Source organism: Coregonus clupeaformis, chromosome 10 (genome assembly GCF_020615455.1).
Source record: "Coregonus clupeaformis isolate EN_2021a chromosome 10, ASM2061545v1, whole genome shotgun sequence".
Taxonomy (NCBI): Eukaryota; Metazoa; Chordata; class Actinopteri; order Salmoniformes; family Salmonidae; genus Coregonus; species Coregonus clupeaformis.
In genome coordinates, this window is record NC_059201.1 from 90,434 (window position 1) to 110,793 (window position 20,360).

General features: G+C 42.5%; 3 protein-coding genes across 9 annotated transcripts in view; all 3 read left to right on the forward strand.

The window, feature by feature from the left end:
• The window catches only part of LOC121558631, a 51,537-nt gene extending 32,433 nt beyond the window's left edge, over positions 1 to 19,104 (forward strand). Inside the window, exons 6-8 of one of the 7 annotated variants that reach the window (XM_045222768.1) lie at positions 2,443 to 2,586; positions 2,921 to 2,959; positions 3,012 to 3,388. In XM_045222768.1, the coding sequence (XP_045078703.1) occupies positions 2,443 to 2,586; positions 2,921 to 2,944 (168 nt within the window). In that variant the 3' untranslated portion in view covers positions 2,945 to 2,959; positions 3,012 to 3,388. Of the gene's footprint in view, positions 1 to 2,432; positions 3,389 to 14,192; positions 14,707 to 18,959 lie in introns of those variants that run through there. The other 6 variants (XM_045222771.1, XM_045222766.1, XM_045222769.1 and 3 more) reach the window with 6 other exon arrangements.
• Positions 3,616 to 6,529, forward strand: LOC121558637 (zinc finger protein 350-like). The gene is made up of 4 exons (XM_045222774.1): positions 3,616 to 4,032; positions 4,123 to 4,226; positions 4,333 to 4,396; positions 4,578 to 6,529. The coding sequence occupies exons 1-4, from the start codon at positions 3,726 to 3,728 to the stop codon at positions 5,660 to 5,662; spliced, it is 1,560 nt and encodes a 519-aa protein (XP_045078709.1). The 5' UTR covers positions 3,616 to 3,725; the 3' UTR covers positions 5,663 to 6,529.
• Positions 10,848 to 13,971, forward strand: LOC121558641 (B-cell CLL/lymphoma 6 member B protein-like). Its single transcript, XM_045222775.1, has 4 exons — positions 10,848 to 11,386; positions 11,477 to 11,580; positions 11,990 to 12,053; positions 12,226 to 13,971. Exons 1-4 carry the CDS (start codon positions 11,077 to 11,079, stop codon positions 13,302 to 13,304), a joined length of 1,557 nt encoding a protein of 518 aa, XP_045078710.1. The 5' UTR covers positions 10,848 to 11,076; the 3' UTR covers positions 13,305 to 13,971.
• Positions 19,105 to 20,360: the final 1,256 nt, after the last annotated feature.

Here is a 20,360-nt window from a genome sequence, read left to right on the forward strand (position 1 = left end):
GTAATTATAGGCAGTACCAGGAGTTTTTCCTCACCACGTGACCAGACCAGGGAAAAACTCTTGGCCCTAGTTGTAAGGGTAATCTCAACACTACTGGGGTTTTCATATGAATACTGGTTCTGTGTGTTTTTCAGTTTGGATGGGTTCCACATTGAACACTTCCCTCTGTGTGTAGTGGTTGTGTATTAAGTTCAACTGGCTTGATGCTTGGTCCAGAGTGGATTGATAATGTATGTTATTACAGGTGAAGATTTTAAACATATTTTAGTCAGTTAGCAGACGCTCTTATCCAGAGCGACTTACAAGATCAATTAGGGTTAAGTGCTTTGCTCAAGGGCACGTCGACAGATTTTTCAGCGTGGTTGGCTCTGGGATTCCAACCTGCGACCTTTCGGTTAATGGCTCAACGCTCATAACCGCTAGGCTACATCCTTATGAATTTGTATCGGTGCAGTGGTTAACCGAAGTAAAATAATTAAGACTTCATTTCCATTAACCTGTCAACAAGATGGATTCCCTATCAGACTGATAGGCTGTAAAGATGTAAAGGGAATTAATATCGGTGAAAGAACAGTAATTAAGAATTCAGGAAGCTCTGGACAGGTGCCTGGCGAGCAAGACCTGTTGGTGGTCGAGAGATCGTTGTTCGACTCTGTTCGTACCTGGACGCAGAGAAGAGGAGGAGGAAGGCTCAGGGTTCCCGGAGGCCAGCGCACTCCTGGCCGTGGAAACGGACCTGGCGACCCAGCAGTTGCAAGGAGAGAGAGCGCTGACTGGAATGGTAGACTGTCAATGTTTGTGTTTATACAGGGTTTAATATGGTTGGATTTGTAGAGAGGTCAATAAAGCCATCTTGATACCCCTTTACCTTTCCCATCATATTCTGCGTAGGAAAACCCTTGTCTATTCACAGTTGCAATGAGTTTTTGAGTCCCAGAATTAGAATTCATAGAATTAGAACCCATTCCATCAGAATTCTCTGGTTTATTCCTTTCCATTCTGACTATGTTTTTAGTAGGCTAAACAGGTTAGGATGTGCACCAGCACTCTAGAACCAAGCTACTCACTCACCTCTTCTTTATTCCCAGAATCCCCACAGGTACCATGGTCTGGGGAAACATCATCTCCTGGAGGTAAATACAGTACCTGTAGATTTATCTCCCCTAAAACAGGCAGAACATCACCTTCCTGATATCAGCATTTGAAACCGCTCACTCTGTTTTTGATTCTCCGTTCATGATGCTACTGAAAATAACATTTAGATTACCATTTATATAATAAATATACTTATAAGGATGATTCCTCACAAAACTAGAACAAAAAAATGATGATTTTGGGGATTTCCACAAAATGTAATCCATAGAAGGGTCCTTTGGAGGAACGATTGTTGACATATATTTGACATTTGTATCTTATAGCATAATTGAGAAGTAATTATTTGAAGTTAGAATATTTGTGACATTTTGGCCTTACCCAGGCCTCCTTTTAAGACTCCATGTTTCATTTGTAGGTGCTACAAAGCAACATTTGGTGTCATATACAACTGTACCGCTTGCTCTGTGATATGAGTAGTATATTGATTGCAATAACACATTTCTTGCATTCATTTATGAATATTTACAAATATAAACATGAATATTGAAAGAATACCTCTGTGGCTTTTTAAATTTTATTTCCCAACATAATTCAAAGTTCTGCTAGCTTTAAAGTTATGTCCCCTTTTATACAGATACATTGGCATAGTAGACAGACAATGTAACCAATCACAGCCCTCCTTTTACGTGTCATTGCACATCCTGCAAATCAGAGGGTGACCATTTTGAATCCATTTTCACATTCACTCTGTTGGTAATGCTTAGAAATGTGTTTATAACTCTAAAAGTTGCAGAGATCGCACTCTGTATCTTTGATATGCCCATAGTGTATTATGTTCAACAATATACTGAAATATTTGCCTAATCAATAATGGTATATTCATGTTGATATTTTTCTATATTCATAAATGTATGTAAGAAATGTGTTATTGACATCAAAATACTTATCATATGACAGTGCACACAGTATAGCTTCATATGACACCATCTATTGGCTTGTTGCACCTACAGATAAAATATTATGGAGTCTTAAATGAGGCCTGTGTAAGGCCAAAATGTCAAATATTCCAACTATAATTAGTTTTCTCGATAATGCTTAAAGATACAAATGTCAAATATATATCAACAATCCTTCCTCTAAAGGACCCTTCTATGGATAACATTTAGTGAAAATCCCCCAAATCATAATTTTTTGTCCTAGTTTCGTGAGGAATCACCCATAAATGTCTTATAGAGTTTGACATGTAGCCTACTTAGTGACTTTCCTGTCCTCTGTTCAACGACAAACACTTAGTCGATATAGGCAATTAAAACACTGAAAGCATTGAATTGATTCAGTTGCTTGCAGCTTCCTCTGGAGTCACTGGTATGGATCTTCCGGGATGTGCTGTGTGTGGAGGGGAAGAGAGGCAACTGGAACCTGTCTCTGGTCTGCAGAACCTTCAATACCATCCTGACAAATGAAATCATCAGGATGTACTCCACAGGGAAGGTTAGTATCGATAATGACAAATCAAAAAAAGCCTATGGTATACTGGCAAAAAAATATATTAATTGATCCAATGTCATGCAGTGCTCTGAGAGAATTTCATGTATCATATGTGTCCCCAAAAATCTTTCCAGATAAAGCAAAGTCTTGAATCTCGTTCTGTGATTGGTTGTTACATTCTTACAAACATAACTGTATGTCAACACTGCGCGCAAACACCTCAAAAGTGTCTGTGTCCAATAGACTTAAGATTCTTTACTTGTGCATTCGTATTCCATGTATTCCATTCTGGTTTGTGTCTGACAATCTTTTGACCTGTTCTGTGTTTCTTTTCCAGAGATCCAATCCTGAGCCCCAGTAGTATCTGACAGTAGGAGAATAATAATAATATAATAATATGCCATTTAGCAGACGCTTTTATCCAAAGCGAAGCCAGTACGTTGTGGTTACAGGTTACTGTTAAGGATGACATAACCCATTATATGCTTGCTGCACTGCATACACCTCTATTACCAATGTTTTTTTTATTAACCATTTTCTAATTTATTTTTAAAACAAAAATATACATGTTAAGTTGTTTAGCTATTACTCAGGACTATCAGAAATCCCATTGGCTATTTAGCCATTATATATTCAGATTTTTGTTGTTGTTTAGAATTAGAGTGCATTCTCAGTGCTTGCTTCAGTTAACCCTTAGCCTACTCTTTGATTTACTTACTTTTAACTGAAGGAATTTATTTATTTTGGGTTGTGTGCAGATTGTGTTTGTGTACTTCAACTAAATAGTAAAATAATAATTTTTGCACAAGGTGTGTGTTTGATTTAATTCACTACTTCATTGAAAGTCAAAAGGCTGATTTTAAATGTTTTTATTCCTTTTAGTAGCAGCTACAATATGAAACAGCAACAGGTGGCAATGTTGGAAGTTGGAACTAACATAAGTCGTGTGTAATAAACCTTTATTTTGAAAAGCCAACCTTTATTTTGAAAAACGATCCAGGAAGTAGCCGACATTATTTTGTTTATGGAACAAAAAGAGACGTGTGAAGAAGCGTACCGTCTGTGTTGTAAACTGTGAAGTCTGAAGACGTTGACTGAACACTGCAATGCAAATTACTATAACATAAGCGTTTAACAAGGATATGTCCGATACAGTAGCCTTTCATGCTCAGCTAGCCTCCATCATTGAGGTTTTGGCGAATGCAGCCGTTGCCGAAATCTGCAAACTTGTAGATGACGGTCATGCTGCCTTACGGTTGGAAATTTCCAATAGCCAGAAAGAAATTGATAACCTGCGGAGGAAGCTGCTTTTGACCAAATTCCAGAATTCTCGACGGAGCGCAGAGAAATTCGGAGCCCTGCGACGCACAGTTCACAGACGCGTGGACAACGATCATTTTGCCCGGGCAAGAGAGAGCTTCGTAGGAAAGTCCGACAGACTTGGATATTGTAGGTTTTTTACCTTATTTCAAAAACGTTAAAAATAATGGGTCTTGTGAAATATATAACGTTTATGAGCGTTATTCTTTTCTGGTGCAGTGCAGAATTGTTTCGCCGACAGTGAAGGGGGCAACTTTACGCAGGATGTCGCCAACTGGAGAGACTCAGGATGCACAGCGACAGACCAGGATGGGGGCATGCAGGTCAGTTGTCATAGACCTGGTAAAATGTATTATTTGTTTTCTCATATTTCAGATGGTGTTGGGGAAATGTTTCTAATTAAATGTTAATGATTAATACAAAACACAGATGGCAGATATGCAAGACGCACCTCTTATCAAAATGGAGAACCTTGACACCAGCAGAACAGAAGGTATTTTTGTTGAATTTATCTAATCTATGCAAGTTACACTTTATGTTGCTTGTGTAAAGCCTTCAATGTTTATTGCAGTATTTCATTAACTTCTTAGTCATTACCCATAACTAATAAGGCAAAGAAGAATCAGTCTCCACTACAGGACGCTGATGTTGTGCTTTACCTTGCCCCATTTCAGAGATTGTTCAACCGGTCAGTGAGAAGATAATTGTGGCAGAACCAGGTGCTTCATCATCATCTGAAACCACAGACCTTCTGGACCAGCAGGGCAACAGACACAGAGCTCCAGACACCACACTCAATATAGAACCTGAAAACCAGACGTTCCAGCATCCAGCGTCACCATACAACAGAGCAACACAGGACCATCAGGGTGCTAAGTGTGTGACCTGGGAAACTGACCATCAACCCATAGCATACAGCCTGTCCCAATGGACAGAGAAGCAAGAGACTGACAACCGAACTGTGAATGCTCCTCACAATGCAGGGCCAGACTCCAAGAGGCTGTCTGAACATCCAGAGAAGATAGGGTTGCCTGGTAACTCTGGGGTCTGCATGTCTGCTTTGGGCTCTCTGGACTGGCTGCCTGATGTGATGCTGATGGACTCGGTTCCTATTAAAGTGGAGGCAGATATGAGTTCAGAATGGAGTATAACGGGCCAAGAGGTGACATCTGAAGAGGTCTGTTCAGAGCGCAGGCAGCTTGTGGACAACAGAGGAAGAGGGGGAATGGAGTCTGGACAGACAAAGTATCCCACTGACACTCAAAACACAGAGCAAGGGACAACTGTAGGATCAAGGTCCAAGTTGCCAGATTTCAAAGGACTGTCCTCCCCAAACAACTTTTCATCCCCAAGGGTTACTCTCCACCAGGTTCCCCAAAGAGGGAAGCAAGCCCCCTTCCCAAATTTCAACAGAGGCTCCACTTCTTCATCGAAAGCCATAGAAAAGCAGCCGCAACAGCTAACATCTTGTTCGGCCAAGAGGCAGCTCCGGTGCAGCCTCTGCGGAAAGCCCTTCCACCAGCCGGCGCACCTGCGGAGTCACATGCGGGTCCATACGGGGGAGAAACCATACGGCTGCAGCCACTGCACCAAGCGCTTCTCCCACAGCCACCAGCTGAAGATGCATGAGAGGGTGCACACTGGAGAGAAACCGTTTCAATGTGTCTACTGCGGGAAGTCCTTCACCCAGTCCGGCAACATGAAGAAGCACCTCCTCGTCCACACTGGCAGCAGGCCACTGGATGTTGGGCTGCCCTGAGTGTTCCAGGGTGAAGTTTCCCCTAGGTACAGATCTAGGATCAGCTTCCTCTCCCCCAATCCTAACCTTAACCATTAGTAGAAATACATTCTTAACTGACCCAAGATCAGCATCTAGGGGCAACTTCATAATACTCCACCCGGCGTAATGAAAGGCAGGGGCAGGAGTTTTCCCTCAGAACGTGACCAGACCATGGGAAAACTCCTGGCCCTAGTTGTAAGGGGAATGGCTCCACACTCGTTGGGTTTTCATATGAAAACTGGGTCAGTGTTTTTAACAGTTTGATTGGTTTCCACATTGAATGGTTCCGGTGTGTAGTGGTTGTGTTTTCAGTTTACTGGCTTGATGCTTGGTCCAGAGTGGATTGATAATGTATAAGTTATGACAGAGACCCGATCCTGAGCTAGCCTGACGACTAACACTAAATCCTTCCGCTGCTCAGTCGTTCGCTACATACTTTAGTCTGAGACTGCCATCATTGAAGTCGTTTGTGGTGACGAGGGGTGTGGTACAAAATAAAGTAAACAGTAATTGGATCGTCTCTAACCAATTAAGAGTATCCACGGCAATGACACATTTTCAAACCGCAGCTTTAATCACGTGTTTTCTGACTCTGGCACAACCCAATCGGTTTCTGGACCAATCAGACAGCCCTGAATGTGTTCGCATTCGGTGAAGGGTCGGAGAGGTACTCAAATCTAGACGCATTGCTCTGAAGAAACTGACGTCCGTGGGCGTGGCGTAGGGTTTGGTTAGCCAGACAAATCCTGAACCCCAGTAGTATCTGACAGTAGGAGAAGCCAGTACGTTGTGGTTACAGGTTACTGTTAAGGATGACATAAATCATTACAGTACCAGTCAAAAGTCTGGACACACCTACTCATTCAAGGGTTTTTCTTTATTTTTACTATTTTCTACATTGTAGAATAATAGTGAAGACATCAAAACTATGAAATAACACATATGGAATCATGTGGTAACCAAAAAAGTGTTCAACAAATCAAAATATATTTTAGATTCTTCAAAGTAGCCACCCTTTGCCTTGATGACAGCTTTGCACACTCTTGGCATTCTCTCAACCAGCTTCATGAGGTAGTCGCTTTGTCCTATGTGTTTCTTATTTCAGTTTTCACACGCAACAACTGTAGTTTGGACATTTTTGATCTGACGGCCCCACAATCCAAAGCAATAAGGTTGATGTAGTAGTCTATCAAAGTAATCAGACCAATTGTTTTACTACATTTTAATTTTACTATGTAAATGCTTTGCATTAAATAGTAAAGTATAACTTTTTCAGCTTCTTCCACTTTTAGGAGCTAAAGCAAGCCCCATAACTTTACTTTATGTAAAGTTACCATCTAGTTAGCAATGTTTTTGAATGTACAATGTCATTGTAAAAACAAAAAGCTCCTAAATGTTATTTACACTGAACAAAAATATAAATGCAACAATTTCAAAGATTTTACTGATTTACAGTTCATACAGTGAGGGAAAAAAGTATTTGATCCCCTGCTGATTTTGTACGTTTGCCCACTGACAAAGAAATGATCAGTCTATAATTTTAATGGTAGGTTTATTTGAACAGTGAGAGACAGAATAACAACAACTAAATCCAGAAAAACGCAATTTCCAAAATTGTATAAATTGATTTGCATTTTAATGAGGGAAATAAGTATTTGACCCCTCTGCAAAACAGTACTTAGTACTTGGTGGCAAAACCCTTGTTGGCAATCACAGAGGTCAGATGTTTCTTGTAGTTGGCCACCAGGTTTGCACACATCTCAGGAGGGATTTTGTCCCACTCCTCTTTGCAGATCTTCTCCAAGTCATTCAGGTTTCGAGGCTGACGTTTGGCAACTCGAACCTTCAGCTCCCTCCACAGATTTTCTATGGGATTAAGGTCTGGAGACTGGCTAGGCCACTCCAGGACCTTAATGTGCTTCTTCTTGAGCCACTCCTTTGTTGCCTTGGCTGTGTGTTTTGGGTCATTGTCATGCTGGAATACCCATCCACGACCCATTTTCAATGCCCTGGCTGAGGGAAGGAGGTTCTCACCCAGGATTTGACGGTACATGGCCCCGTCCATCGTCCCTTTGATGCGGGAAAGTTGTCCTATCCCCTTAGCAGAAAAACACCCCCAAAGCATAATGTTTCCACCTCCATGTTTGACGGTGGGGATGGTGTTCTTGGTCATAGGCAGCATTCCTCCTCCTCCAAACACGGCGAGTTGAGTTGATGCCAAAAAGCTCCATTTTGGTCTCATCTGACCACAACACTTTCACCCAGTTCTCCTCTGAATCATTCAGATGTTCATTGGCAAACTTCAGACGGGCCTGTATATGTGCTTTCTTGAGCAGGGGGACATTGCGGGCGCTGCAGGATTTCAGTCCTTCACGGCGTAGTGTGTTACCAATTGTTTTCTTGGTGACTATGGTCCCAGCTGCCTTGAGATCATTGACAAGATCCTCCCGTGTAGTTCTGGGCTGATTCCTCACCGTTCTCATGATCATTGCAACTCCACGAGGTGAGATCTTGCATGGAGCCCCAGGCCGAGGGAGATTGACAGTTGTTTTGTGTTTCTTCCATTTGCGAATAATCGCACCATCTGTTGTCACCTTCTCACCAAGCTGCTTGGCGATGGTCTTGTAGCCCATCCCAGCCTTGTGTAGGTCTACAATCTTGTTACTGACATCCTTGGAGAGCTTTTTGGTCTTGGCCATGGTGGAGAGTTTGGAATCTGATTGATTGATTGCTTCTGTGGACAGGTGTCTTTTATACAGGTAACAAACTGAGATTAGGAGCACTCCCTTTAAGAGTGTGCTCCTAATCTCAGCTCGTTACCTGTATAAAAGACACCTGGGAGCCAGAAATCTTTCTGATTGAGAGGGGGTCAAATACTTATTTCCCTCATTAAAATGCAAATCAATTTATAAAATTTTGGAAATTGCGTTTTTCTGGATTTTGTTGTTGTTATTCTGTCTCTCACTGTTCAAATAAACCTACCATTAAAATTATAGACAGATAATTTCTTTGTCAGTGGGCAAACGTACAAAATCAGCAGGGGATCAAATACTTTTTTCCCTCACTGTATAAGGAAATCAGTCAATTGAAATAAATGCATTAGGCCCTAATCTATGGATTTCACAAGACTGGGAATACAGAAATGCATTTTTTTTTATTTTAAGTAGGGGCGTGGGTCAGAGAACCAGTCAGTATCTGCTGTGACCACCATTTGCCTAATGCAGCGCAACACATCTCCTTCGCATAGAGTTGATCAAGCTATTGATTGTGTCTGGAATTTTGTTTGAAGTTGCTTGATATTGGCGGGAACTGGAAGACGCTGTCGTACACATCAATCTAGAGCATCCCAAACATGCTCAATGGGTTACATGTCTGGTGAGTATGCAGGCCATGGAAGAACTGGGACATTTTCAGCTTCCAGGAATTGTGTACAGATTCTTGCGACATGGGGCTGTGCCATCTGGCAGGTGCAGATGAAACCGGGATTCATCTGTGAAGAGCACACTTTTCCAGCGTGCCAGTGGCCATCAAAGGTGAGCATTTGCCCACTGAAGTCGGTTACGAGCACGCAGATGAGCTTCCCTGAGACAGTTTCTAACAGTTTGTGCAGAAATTATTCGGTTGTGCAAACCCACAGTTGAATCAGCTGTCCAGGTGGCTGGTCTCAGACGATCCCGCAGGTGAAGAAGCCGAATGTGGAGGTCCTGGGCTGGCCTGGTTACACGTGGTCTGCGGTTGTGAGGCCGGTTGGACGTACTGCCAAATTCTCTAAAACGACGTTGGAGGCGGCTTATGGTATGGTAGCGAAATGAACATTCAATTCTCTGGCAACAGCTCTGGTGGACATTCCTGCAGTCAGCATGCCAATTGCACACTCCCTCGAAACTTGAGACATCTGTGGCATTGTGTTGTGTGACACAACTGCACATTTAGAGTTGTCCTTTCATTTTCCCCAGCACAAGGCGCACCTGTGTAATGATCATGCTGTTTAATCAGCTTATTGATATGCCACACCTGTCAGGTGGATGGATTATCTTGGCAAAGGAGAAATGCGCACTATCAGGGATGTAAACAAATTTGTACACAAAATCTTATAAAAAAAGCTTTTTGTGCGTATTGAACATTTCTGGGATATTTTATTTCCGCTCATGAAACCAACACGTTTATATTTTTGTTCAGTGTAGTTGTTTAGCTATTACTCAGGACAATAAGAAACCCCATTGGCTATTTATCATTTCTATATTCAGATTTTTTTTTTATCTTTCTACCGTTACATTGTTCAGAGTCAGAGTGCATTCTCAGTGGGTGCTGCAGTTAGTTTTGAGACTACTAACCCTTAGCCTTCTCTTTGATGTAGTAGTCTCAAAACTAACTGAAGCACCCCACTGAGAATGCAATCTGACTCTGAACAATGTAACGGTAGAAAGATTTTTAAAAAATCTGAATATAGAAATGATAAATAGCCAATGGGGTTTCTTATTGTCCTGAGTAATAGCTAAACAACTACACTGAACAAAAATATAAACGTGTTGGTTTCATGAGCGGAAATAAAATATCCCAGAAATGTTCAATACGCACAAAAAGCTTTTTTTATAAGATTTTGTGCACAAATTTGTTTACATCCCTGATAGTGCGCATTTCTCCTTTGCCAAGATAATCCATCCCACCTGACAGGTGTGGCATATCAATAAACTGATGAGCATGCGTCTGAGACCAGGCACCTGGACAGCTGATTCAACTGTGGGTTTGCACAACCGAATAATTTCTGCACAAACTGTTAGAAACTGTCTCAGGGAAGCTCATCTGCGTGCTCGTCATCCTCACAGGGTCTTCACCTGACTGCAGTTCGGCGTCGTAACCGACTTCAGTGGGCAAACGCTCACCTTGGTTTCATGAGCGGAAATAAAATATCCCAGAAATGTTCAATACGCACAAAAAAGTTTTTTTATAAGATTTTGTGCACAAATTTGTTTAACTGAAGGAATTTATTTATTCCTTTTAGTAGCGGCTACAATATGATACAGCAGAAGGTGGCAATTTTGGAAGTTGTGGTTCTCTGTAGCTCAATTGGTAGAGCATGGCGCTTGTAACGCCAGGGTAGTGGGTTCGCCGGGACCACCCATACGTAAAAATGTATGCGCACATGACTGTAAGTCGCTTTGGATAAAAGCGTCTGCTAAATGGCATATTATTATTATAACATAAGTCGTGTGTAACCAACCTTTTATTTTGAAAAGCCAACCTTTATTCTAAAAAACGATCCAGGAAATAGCGTAACAACAACAAACAAAAGAGATGTGTGTGAAACATACTGTGTAGTCTCAAGACGTTGACTACACTGCAATGCAAATTACTATAACATAAGTGTTTAACATAGACATAGTGCCAAGGACATGACCGATACCGTTGCCTTTCATGCTCAGCTAGCCTCCACCATTGAGGTTTTGGCGAATGCAGCCGTTGCCGAAATCTGCAAACTTGTAGATGACGGCCATGCTGCCTTACGTTTGGAGATTTCCCATAGCCAGAAAGAAATCGATAACCTGCGGAGGAAGCTGCTTTTGACGAAGTTCCAGAATTCTCGACGGAGCGCAGAGAGATTCGGAGCCCTGCGACGCACAGTTCACAGACGAGTGGACACCGATCATGTTGCCCGGGAAAGAGAGAACTTCGTAGGAAAGTCAACAGGCAGACTTGGATATTGTAGGTTTTTTTACCTTATTTTAAAACGTTCAAAATAATTGTTAATGTAGAATATATAACGTTCATGAAGGGTTCTCTTTTCTGGTGCAGTGGAAAATCGTTTTGCCTACAGTGAAAGAGGCAACTGTATGCAGGTTGTCACCAACTGGACAGACGCAGGATGCACAGCGACAGACCAGGATGGGGCCATGCAGGTCAGCTGTCATGGACATGGTCAAATAATTATTTGTGTTCACATATTTCAAATGGTGGTGGGATTTTTATTTTTATTTTACCCTTATTTTACCAGGTAAGTTGACTGAGAACACATGCTCATGTACAGCAAGGACCTGGGGTATAGTTACATGGGAAAGGAGGCGGGGTGAATGAGGTATGAGGGCCAGATTGGGAATTTAGCCAGGACACCAGGGTTAACACCCCTACTCTTATGATAAGTGCCATGAGATCTTTAGTGACCAAAGAGAGTCAGGACACCCTTTAAAGACCCATCTGAAAGACTGCATTTTACACAGGGAAATGCCCCCAATCATTGTTTTCCCATATTTAAAATGGTGTTGGGGATATTTTTTCTAATAAAATGTTTCTGATGAATGCACAAAACAGATAGGAGATATGCAAGAGGCACCTCTTATCAAATTGGAGAACTTTGATACCAGCAGAACAGAAGGTATGTTTATGCAACTTAACAAATCTATCCAATTTACACTTTGTTGAGTAAAGCCTTTATTGCAGTATTTGATTAACTTCTTAGTCATAACCCATAATTAATAAACAAGGCAAAGAAGAATCAGTCTCCACTACAGGAAGCTGATGTTGTGCTTTACTTTGCCCCATTTCAGAGATTGTCCAACCGGTCAGTGAAAAGATTGTTGTGGCAGAACCAGGTTCTTCATCATCTACTGAAACCACAGACCTTCTGGACCAGCAGGGCAACAGACACAGAGCTCCAGACACCACACTCAATATAGAACCTGAAAACCAGACGTTCCAGCATCCAGCATCACAATACAACAGAGCAAGACAGGACCATCAGGTTGCTGAGTGTGTCACCTTGGAAACTGACCATCAACCCATAGCATACAGCCTTTCTCATTGGACAGAGAACCAAGAGACTGACAACCGAACTGTGAATGCTCCTCACAATGCAGGGCCAGACTCCAAGAGGCTGTCTGAACATCCAGAGAGGAGTGGGGCGCCTGGTAACTCTGGGGTCTGCATGTCAGCTTTGGGCTCTCTGGACTGGGTGTCTGATGTGGTGCTGGTGGACTCTGTTCCTATTAAAGTGGAGGCAGATATGAGTTCAGAATGGACGGGTCAAGAGGTGACATCTGGAGAGGTCTGTTCAGAGGGCAGGCAGCTTGTGGACAACAGAGGAAGAGGGGGAATAGAGTCTGGACAGACAAAGTGTCCCACTGACACTCAAAACACAGAGCAAGGGACAACTGTAGGATCAAGATACAAGTTGCCAGATTTCAACGGACTGTCCACCCCAAACAGCTTTTCATCCCCAAGGGTTACTCTCCAACAGGTTCCCCAAAGAGGGAAGCAAGCACCCTTCCCGAATTTCAACAGAGGCTCAACTTCTTCATCGAAAGGCATAGAAAAGCAGCCGCAACAGCTGACGTCTCACTCCACCAAGAGGCAGCTCCGGTGCACTCTCTGCGGAAAACTTTTCCACCAGCCGGCGCACCTGCGGAGTCACATGCGGGTCCATACGGGGGAGAAACCGTTCGGCTGCAGCCACTGCACCAAGCGCTTCTCCCACAGCCACCAGCTGAAGATGCATGAGAGGGTGCACACTGGAGAGAAACCGTTTCAATGTGTCTACTGCGGGAAGTGCTTCACCCAGTCTGGCCACATGAAGAAGCACCTCCTCGTCCACACTGGCAGCAGGCCACAGGACGTTGGGCTGCCCTGAGTGTTCCAGGGTGAAGTTTCCCCTAGGTACAGATCTAGGATCAGCTTCCTCTCCCCAATCCTAACCTTAACCATTAGTGGGAAAAAATGTATAAGTTATGATGTGAAGATTTTAAACATGACATTTTAGTCAGTCAGCAGAAGCTCTTATCCATAGCGACTTACAAGAGCAATAGGGGTTAAGTGCTTTGCTCAAGGCACATCAACAGATTTTTCAGCTTGGTCGGCTCAGGGATTCGAACCTGCGACCTTTCGGTTACTGGCGCAACGCTACCTGCCACTAGGCAATTTCCATTAACCTGTCAACAAGATGGATTCCCTATCAGACTGATAGGCTGTAAAGATGTAAAGGGAATTCATATCGGTGAAAGAACCGTAATTAAGAATTCAGGAAGCTCTGGACAGGTGCCTGGCGAGCAAGGCCTGTTGGTGGTCGAGAGATCGTTGTTCGGCTCATCTCGTACCTGGACGCAGAGAAGAGGAGGAGGAAGGCTCAGGGTTCCCGGAGGCCAGCGCACTCCTGGCCCTTGAAACGGACCTGGCGACCCAGCAGTTGCAAGGAGAGCGAGTGCTGACTGAATGGTAGACTGTCAATGGTTGCGTTTATACAGGGTTTAATATGGTTGGATTTGTAGAGAGGTCAATAAAGCCATCTTGATACCCCTTTACCTTTCCCATCATATTCTGCATAGGAAAACCCTTGTCTATTCACAGTTGCAATGAGTTTTTGAGTCCCAGAATTAGAATTCATAGAATTAGAACCCATTCAATCAGAATTCTCTGGTTTATTCCTTTCCATTCTGACTATGTTTTTAGTAGGCTAAACAGGTTAGGATGTGCACCAGCACTCTAGACCCAAGCTACTCACTCACCTCTTCTTTATTCCCAGAATCCCCACAGGTACCATGGTCTGGGGAAACCTCATCTCCTGGAGGTAAATACAGTACCTGTAGATTTATCTCCCCTAAAACAGGCAGAACATCACATTCCTGATATCAGCATTTGAAACCGCTCACTCTGTTTTTGATTCTCCGTTCATGATTCTACTGAAAATAACGTTTAGATTACCATTCATATAATAAATATACTTTTATATAATGATTATTCCTCACGACACTAGAACCCTTTTTAATGTAATGCATAGAAGGGTCCTTTGGAGGAACGATTATTGACATATATTTGACATTTGTATCTTAAAGCATAATTGAGAAGTAATTATTTGAAGTTAGAATATTTGTGACATTTTGGCCTTACCCAGGCCTCCTTTAAGACCCATGTTTCATTTGTAGGTGCTACAAAGCAACATTTGGTGTCCTATACAACTGTACCCCACTTAATAAAATAAAAACAGTTGCATTATCACAAAACGTACACTACATGACCAAAAGTATTTGGACACCTGCTCATCGAACATCTCATTCCACAATCATTTGCATTAATATGGAGTTGGTCCCCCCTTTGCTGCTGTAACAGGCTTTCCACTAGATGTTGAGAGACTTGCTTCCATTTAGCCACAAGACCATTAGTGAGGTCGGGCCATTATGCCTGGCTCGCAGTTAGCGTTCCAATTCATCCCAAAGGTGTTGAATGGGGTTGAGGTCAGGGCTCTGCAGGCCAGTCAAGTTCTTCCACACCGATCTCGACATACCATTTCTGTATGGACCTTGATATGTGCACGGAGGCATTTTCATGCTGAAACAGGAAAGGGCCTTCCACAAACTGTTGCCACAAAGTTGGAAGCACAGAATCGTCTAGAATGTCATTGTATGCTGTAGCATTAAGATTTCCCTACACAGGAACTAAGGGGCCTAGCCCGAACCATGAAAAACAGCCCCATACCATTATTCCTCCTCCAGCAAACTTTACAGTTAGCACTATGCATTCGGGCAGGTAGCGTTCTCCTGGCATCCGCCAAACCCAGATTAGTCCGTCGGCTGCCAAATGGTGAGGCGTGATTCATCACTCCAAGAACGCATTTCCACTGCTCCAGAGTCCAATGGCTGCGATCTTTACACCACTCCAGCCGACTCTTGGCATTGCGCATGGTGATCTTAGGCTTGTGTGCGGCTGCTCGGCCATGCAAACCCATTTCATGAAGCTCCCGACAAACAGTTATTGTGCTGACGTTGCTTCCAAAGGCAGTTTGGAACTCTGTAGTGAGTGATGCAACCAAGGACAGAGGATTTTTACGCACTAAGCGCTTCAGCACTCGGCGGTCCCGTTCTGTGAGCTTCTGTGGCCTACCACTTCGCAGCAGTTGTTGCTCCTAGACTGTTTCCACTTCACAATAACAGCACTTACAGTTGACCGGGGCAGCTCAAGCAGGGCAGAAATTTGACAAACGGACTTGTTGGAAAGGTGGCATCCTATGATGGTGCCACATTGAAAGTCACTGAGCTCTTCAGTAAGGCCACTTTACTGCCAATGTTTTTTCAATGGAGATTGCATGGCTGTGTGCTCATTTGTATACACCTGTCAGCAACTGGTGTGGCGGAAATAGCCGAATCCACTAATTTGAAGGGGTGTCCACATATTTTTCTATATATAGTGTATTATTTTCCGTGTTATAGGCTATAAAGGCCTGGGGAAGTTGTGTTATTCAAATAAAACCAGATAGTTAGAGGCGAACGTTAGGCTACTTGGTGAATTTGCAAGGCATGCAAGACAAGACATTGCGAGATGCAGATTACCTAAATGTATGAGCACGCTTCTGCCTTGTTCCCCTCTCCTTCGCGCTGGCCTGCCTGCTCTGCCTACTCTAGCTAAGAGACAATGATGCTAGTGTGTGTTCAGTCTTTGGTCTGTTGCGTGTAGAATATCCTAGCCTGTTCATGGCACAGATTGCTTCGGGCCAGTCTTGCGATCACGGGGTAGCCTACTCTTCGTTTTTGCCTCATGAAATTACAGGAGGCTACCGGTAGCCTGTATCGATGACACTTTTCAGACATAATGCAATGTGACCCCTTGAAAGCGCCTCGGCTACGTCATGTTTGTTTGTCTGTCTGTTAGGGTAGGGTAGGTACTATACTACGGTTTTTTAAATGCTGACACAAATCCTTATCTGGTGATATGAACGGACATGTTACTTGTCTGTAAAGAAATGCCATTATGCCGCTTCTGAAGCGGGACTAAAGTCCATCACTAGGCAACCAGAACTATCCATCAAATAATTGCTGCCTGCGTGTAGACCACTCTCTCCTAAACAAGTACTTTAAAGTTGGTTAAATACCGCGATTTACCAAGACCAGTGGCGATTTTAGCATGTAAATCTTGGATGGGCAAACATTTATTTTTTATGCATGCAAACAATACATTAATTGTACTATAACAGTGACAAACGGTGCCCACAAACTGTTAGGGCCTTCATAAAGCTGTCCCAACAGCAGAGCTTTCTTCTCAGCACCATGGAGTGAATCCTTACCACTGCGACACCTGGCTATCAGCAGAGCCTTGTCTGGCAGTAAAACGGTTCATTCAGCCTAATTTAATGCCTTTTAAAAAAACATAGCTGATATGGCTGACTTGCTTAAACAAATGTGGTCTCTACTGACAATTGAGATGTACAAACTATGGCATAAGGGGATGACGAGCGGATGAGAGGCAATCCGTAATTTTGATTAAGACAATGAGTGAGCTAGGATGGACGTAGTCAATGTAACTATTTGTTCAGCACTTGAAAAATGTACAGCGACAATTCAGAACATGGGCCGTTCTTACAGTATTCTCCCTGTACACCAAGTCAGAACCGTAGGATAAATTAAGGGGCCATATAAGCAGACAATGAAAGCTCTTAAAATATTCGATGATTACATTTCTCTAAAACAGGCTATAGGCTACATGTGCACCACCAAGTCAGAACAGAAGGCTAAATTATGAGGGGGAAAGGAACCAAATTAGTAGGGTGAGGCACATGGGCTACTAACAGCTTACTATGCAACATACACTTATTATTACTTTGTTAGCTACAGTATACATATCTCCCTGGCATATTACATCATTTATGCAGCAGCATACAAGACATTTCTGGACTCACCTTGTTGTGCTGTGCTCAATTGAACAGGAAGGTGGTGCGGCAGTCCTTCTTGTGGGCTCTAGAAAGAGGCCCAGTTGTCTTGAACTCACTGAAGTCTGAGATTTCAGAGTTTCCAGTTGTTTTGGACACGGCAGAAGTCATGCTGGAATGACAGCATGGCCAATGTATTCAAACTTTTCTGGCCAATGGTATTACCCCCTTTTTCGTGATATCCAATTGGTAGTTACGATATTGTCTCATCGCTGCAACTCACCTACGGACTCAGTGAAGGTCGAGATCCAAGCCACACTGCTTCTTGACACACTGCTCGTTTAACCCGGAAGCCAGCCGCACCGATGTGTCGGAGGATACACTGTCGAAGTCAGCTTGCAGGCGCCCTGCCCTCCACAAGGAGTCGCTAGAGCACGATGAAACAAGGACATCCCAGACGACGCTGGGCCAGTTGGGCCTCATGGGTCACAGCCTGGGATCGAACCCGGGGCTGCAATGGCACCTTAGCACTCATTGTTGAATTTGCGATTTCCAACTTGTGTAATGTTTATGTCAAATGGCCGATGAGCACCGATAAGTTTTATCTATAATTTCTCTTCACTTCACAACGATTGAAAAGGATTTGCCAGTAGATTGCCGACTTGATGCATGATGATGACTGCTTGTCTAGCTTGCTAGCTAAGATTTTGAAAGTATGATGTTGACATGATCAGTCCAATCAAAGATCTAATGTGATTTGTCGTAATTCTATCTGTGGCCAATGACCTTGAGCCTTCTTGGATGTGCACTTTTAATGTAAGTCTATGGCAGCACCCAAAGGGCTTGATTTTTTTTGCTCTACCTGTAGATTTTGCGGTGACATAGTGTCCCCATGAGTGACAGAACACTGATCCAATCACGGCACAACTAGAGAACATTACCAACCCATACGCTCCGTATTTTCAGCTGTTTGTATGCGGCTTTATTAAATCAATGATTTTTACATTTTTTACATAGTTTGCAAACTGGTATGTGACACGTATTAATGCCAAAATAAAATGCAAAACAGCCCAAAAAATTAAGTATTTGTATTTATTTGTTGCTAAACATCATGCGTCATTCAGGGCAGGTGGGGAAGAGCCGAACCTGTTTTGAGCCCCACCTGCCCTGAATGACGCATCGCCACTGACCAAGACATTTAGTAGAAATAAAACGCATCTAGCTACCATACAATACACTGCATAATAAACAACACAGCAGCACATCAATCAGCAACGTTTGTTGTTGTCAGGGGAAAAAATACACAACATTTTACACCGGAGCAGAATTATACTATCTGTAAAGGTACCGACCTGATGCAGAATTGTTTTTAAATGTCTGAAAAGTTATCAATTGTAGCTATCAACATGTTACTGTATCTGTGTTCTATGTCTGTAAACGGTTGCGGTAGATTTCATAGACTTCATTGCCCGGCCCTAGCGGTCATACATGGATAATAGGACCAATATTCTTCATTGTAAATTGACGTGGAATTTTAAGATTTGTTCTTATTGTTTTAACAGAAAAACTATATAAAAATGGCTGTTTAAACATTAAGCGAAATTGTCCATTTGTCACATCCCTAATTGATCCTGTTCTTTGTTTCTTTTCCAGAGATTTAATCCTGAACCCAAGTAGTTACTGAAATGAGGAGAAGCCAGAACATTGTGATTACAGGTTACTGTGAATGATGACATAAACCATTATATATATATACAGTTGAAGTCGGAAGTTTAAACTCAGTTTTTCACAATTCCTGACATTTAATACTAGTAAAAATTCCCTGTCTTTGGTCAGTTAGGATCACCACTTAATTTTAAGAATGTGAAATGTCAGAATAATAGTAGAGAGTGATTTATTTCAGCTTTTATTTCTTTCATCACATTCCCAGTGGGTCAGCAGTTTACATACACTAATTTAGTATTTGGTAGCATTGCCTTTAAATTGTTTAACTTGCCCCGTGTAGCTCAGTTGGTAGAGCATGGTGCTTGCAACGCCAGAGTTGTGGGTTCGATTCCCATGGGGGGCCAGTATGAAAATGTATGCACTCACTAACTGTAAGTCGCTCTGGATAAGAGCGTCTGCTAAATGATTAAAATGTTTTTTTAAATGTAATTTGGGTCAAACGTTTCGGGTAGCCTTCCACAAGCTTCCCACAATAAGTTGGGTGAATTTTGGCCCACTCCTCCTGACAGAACTGGTGTAACTGAGTCAGGTTTGTAGGCCTCCTTGTTCGCACACGCTTTTTCAGTTCTGCCCACAAATGTTCTATAGGATTGAGGTCAGGGCTTTGTGATGGCCACTCCAATACCTTGACTTTGTTGTCCTTAAGCCATTTTGCCACAACTTTGGAAGTATGCTTGGGGTCATTGTCCATTTGGAAGACCCATTTGCGACCAACCTTTAACTTCCTGACTGATGTCTTGAGATGTTGCTTCAAAATATCCACATAATTTTCCTTCCTCATGATGCCATCTATTTTGTGAAGTGCACCAGTCCCTCCTGCAGCAAAGCACCCCCACAGCATGATGCTGCCACCCCTGTTCTTCACGGTTGGGATGGTGTTCTTCAGCTTGCAAGCCACACCCTTTTTCCTCCAAACATAATGATGGTCATTATGGCCAAACAGTTATATTTTTGTTTCATCAGACCAGAGGACATTTCTCCAAAAAGTACGATGTTGCAAACCGTAGTCTGTATAATTTTTATTTTTATTTACAATATTCTAATTTATTATAAAAACAAAAGGCAAAATGTTATTTAGTTGTTTAGCTATTACTCAGGACTATCTGAAATCCAATTGGCTATTTATCCATTCTATATTCAGATTTCTTAAATCTTTCTACTGTTATATTATTCAGAGTCAGAGTGCATTCTCAGTGTGGTGCTTAAGTTAGTTTTGAGACTACTAACCCTTAGCCTTCTCTTTGATGTACTTACTTTTAACTGAAGGAATTTATTCCTTTTAAATTCAGGTTGTATGCTGATAATGTATTTTTGTACTTGAACCAAATA

Coding starts and splice junctions, on each gene's coding strand:
- LOC121558641 (XM_045222775.1), top strand. CDS start 11,077: ATGACCGATACCGTTGCCTTTCATGCTCAGCTAGCCTCCACCATTGAG. Junction 11,387..11,476: donor AACAGGCAGACTTGGATATT/GTAGGTTTTTTT, acceptor TTTCTGGTGCAG/TGGAAAATCGTTTTGCCTAC. Junction 11,581..11,989: donor ACCAGGATGGGGCCATGCAG/GTCAGCTGTCAT, acceptor TGCACAAAACAG/ATAGGAGATATGCAAGAGGC.
- LOC121558637 (XM_045222774.1), top strand. CDS start 3,726: ATGTCCGATACAGTAGCCTTTCATGCTCAGCTAGCCTCCATCATTGAG. Junction 4,227..4,332: donor ACCAGGATGGGGGCATGCAG/GTCAGTTGTCAT, acceptor TACAAAACACAG/ATGGCAGATATGCAAGACGC. Junction 4,397..4,577: donor TGACACCAGCAGAACAGAAG/GTATTTTTGTTG, acceptor GCCCCATTTCAG/AGATTGTTCAACCGGTCAGT.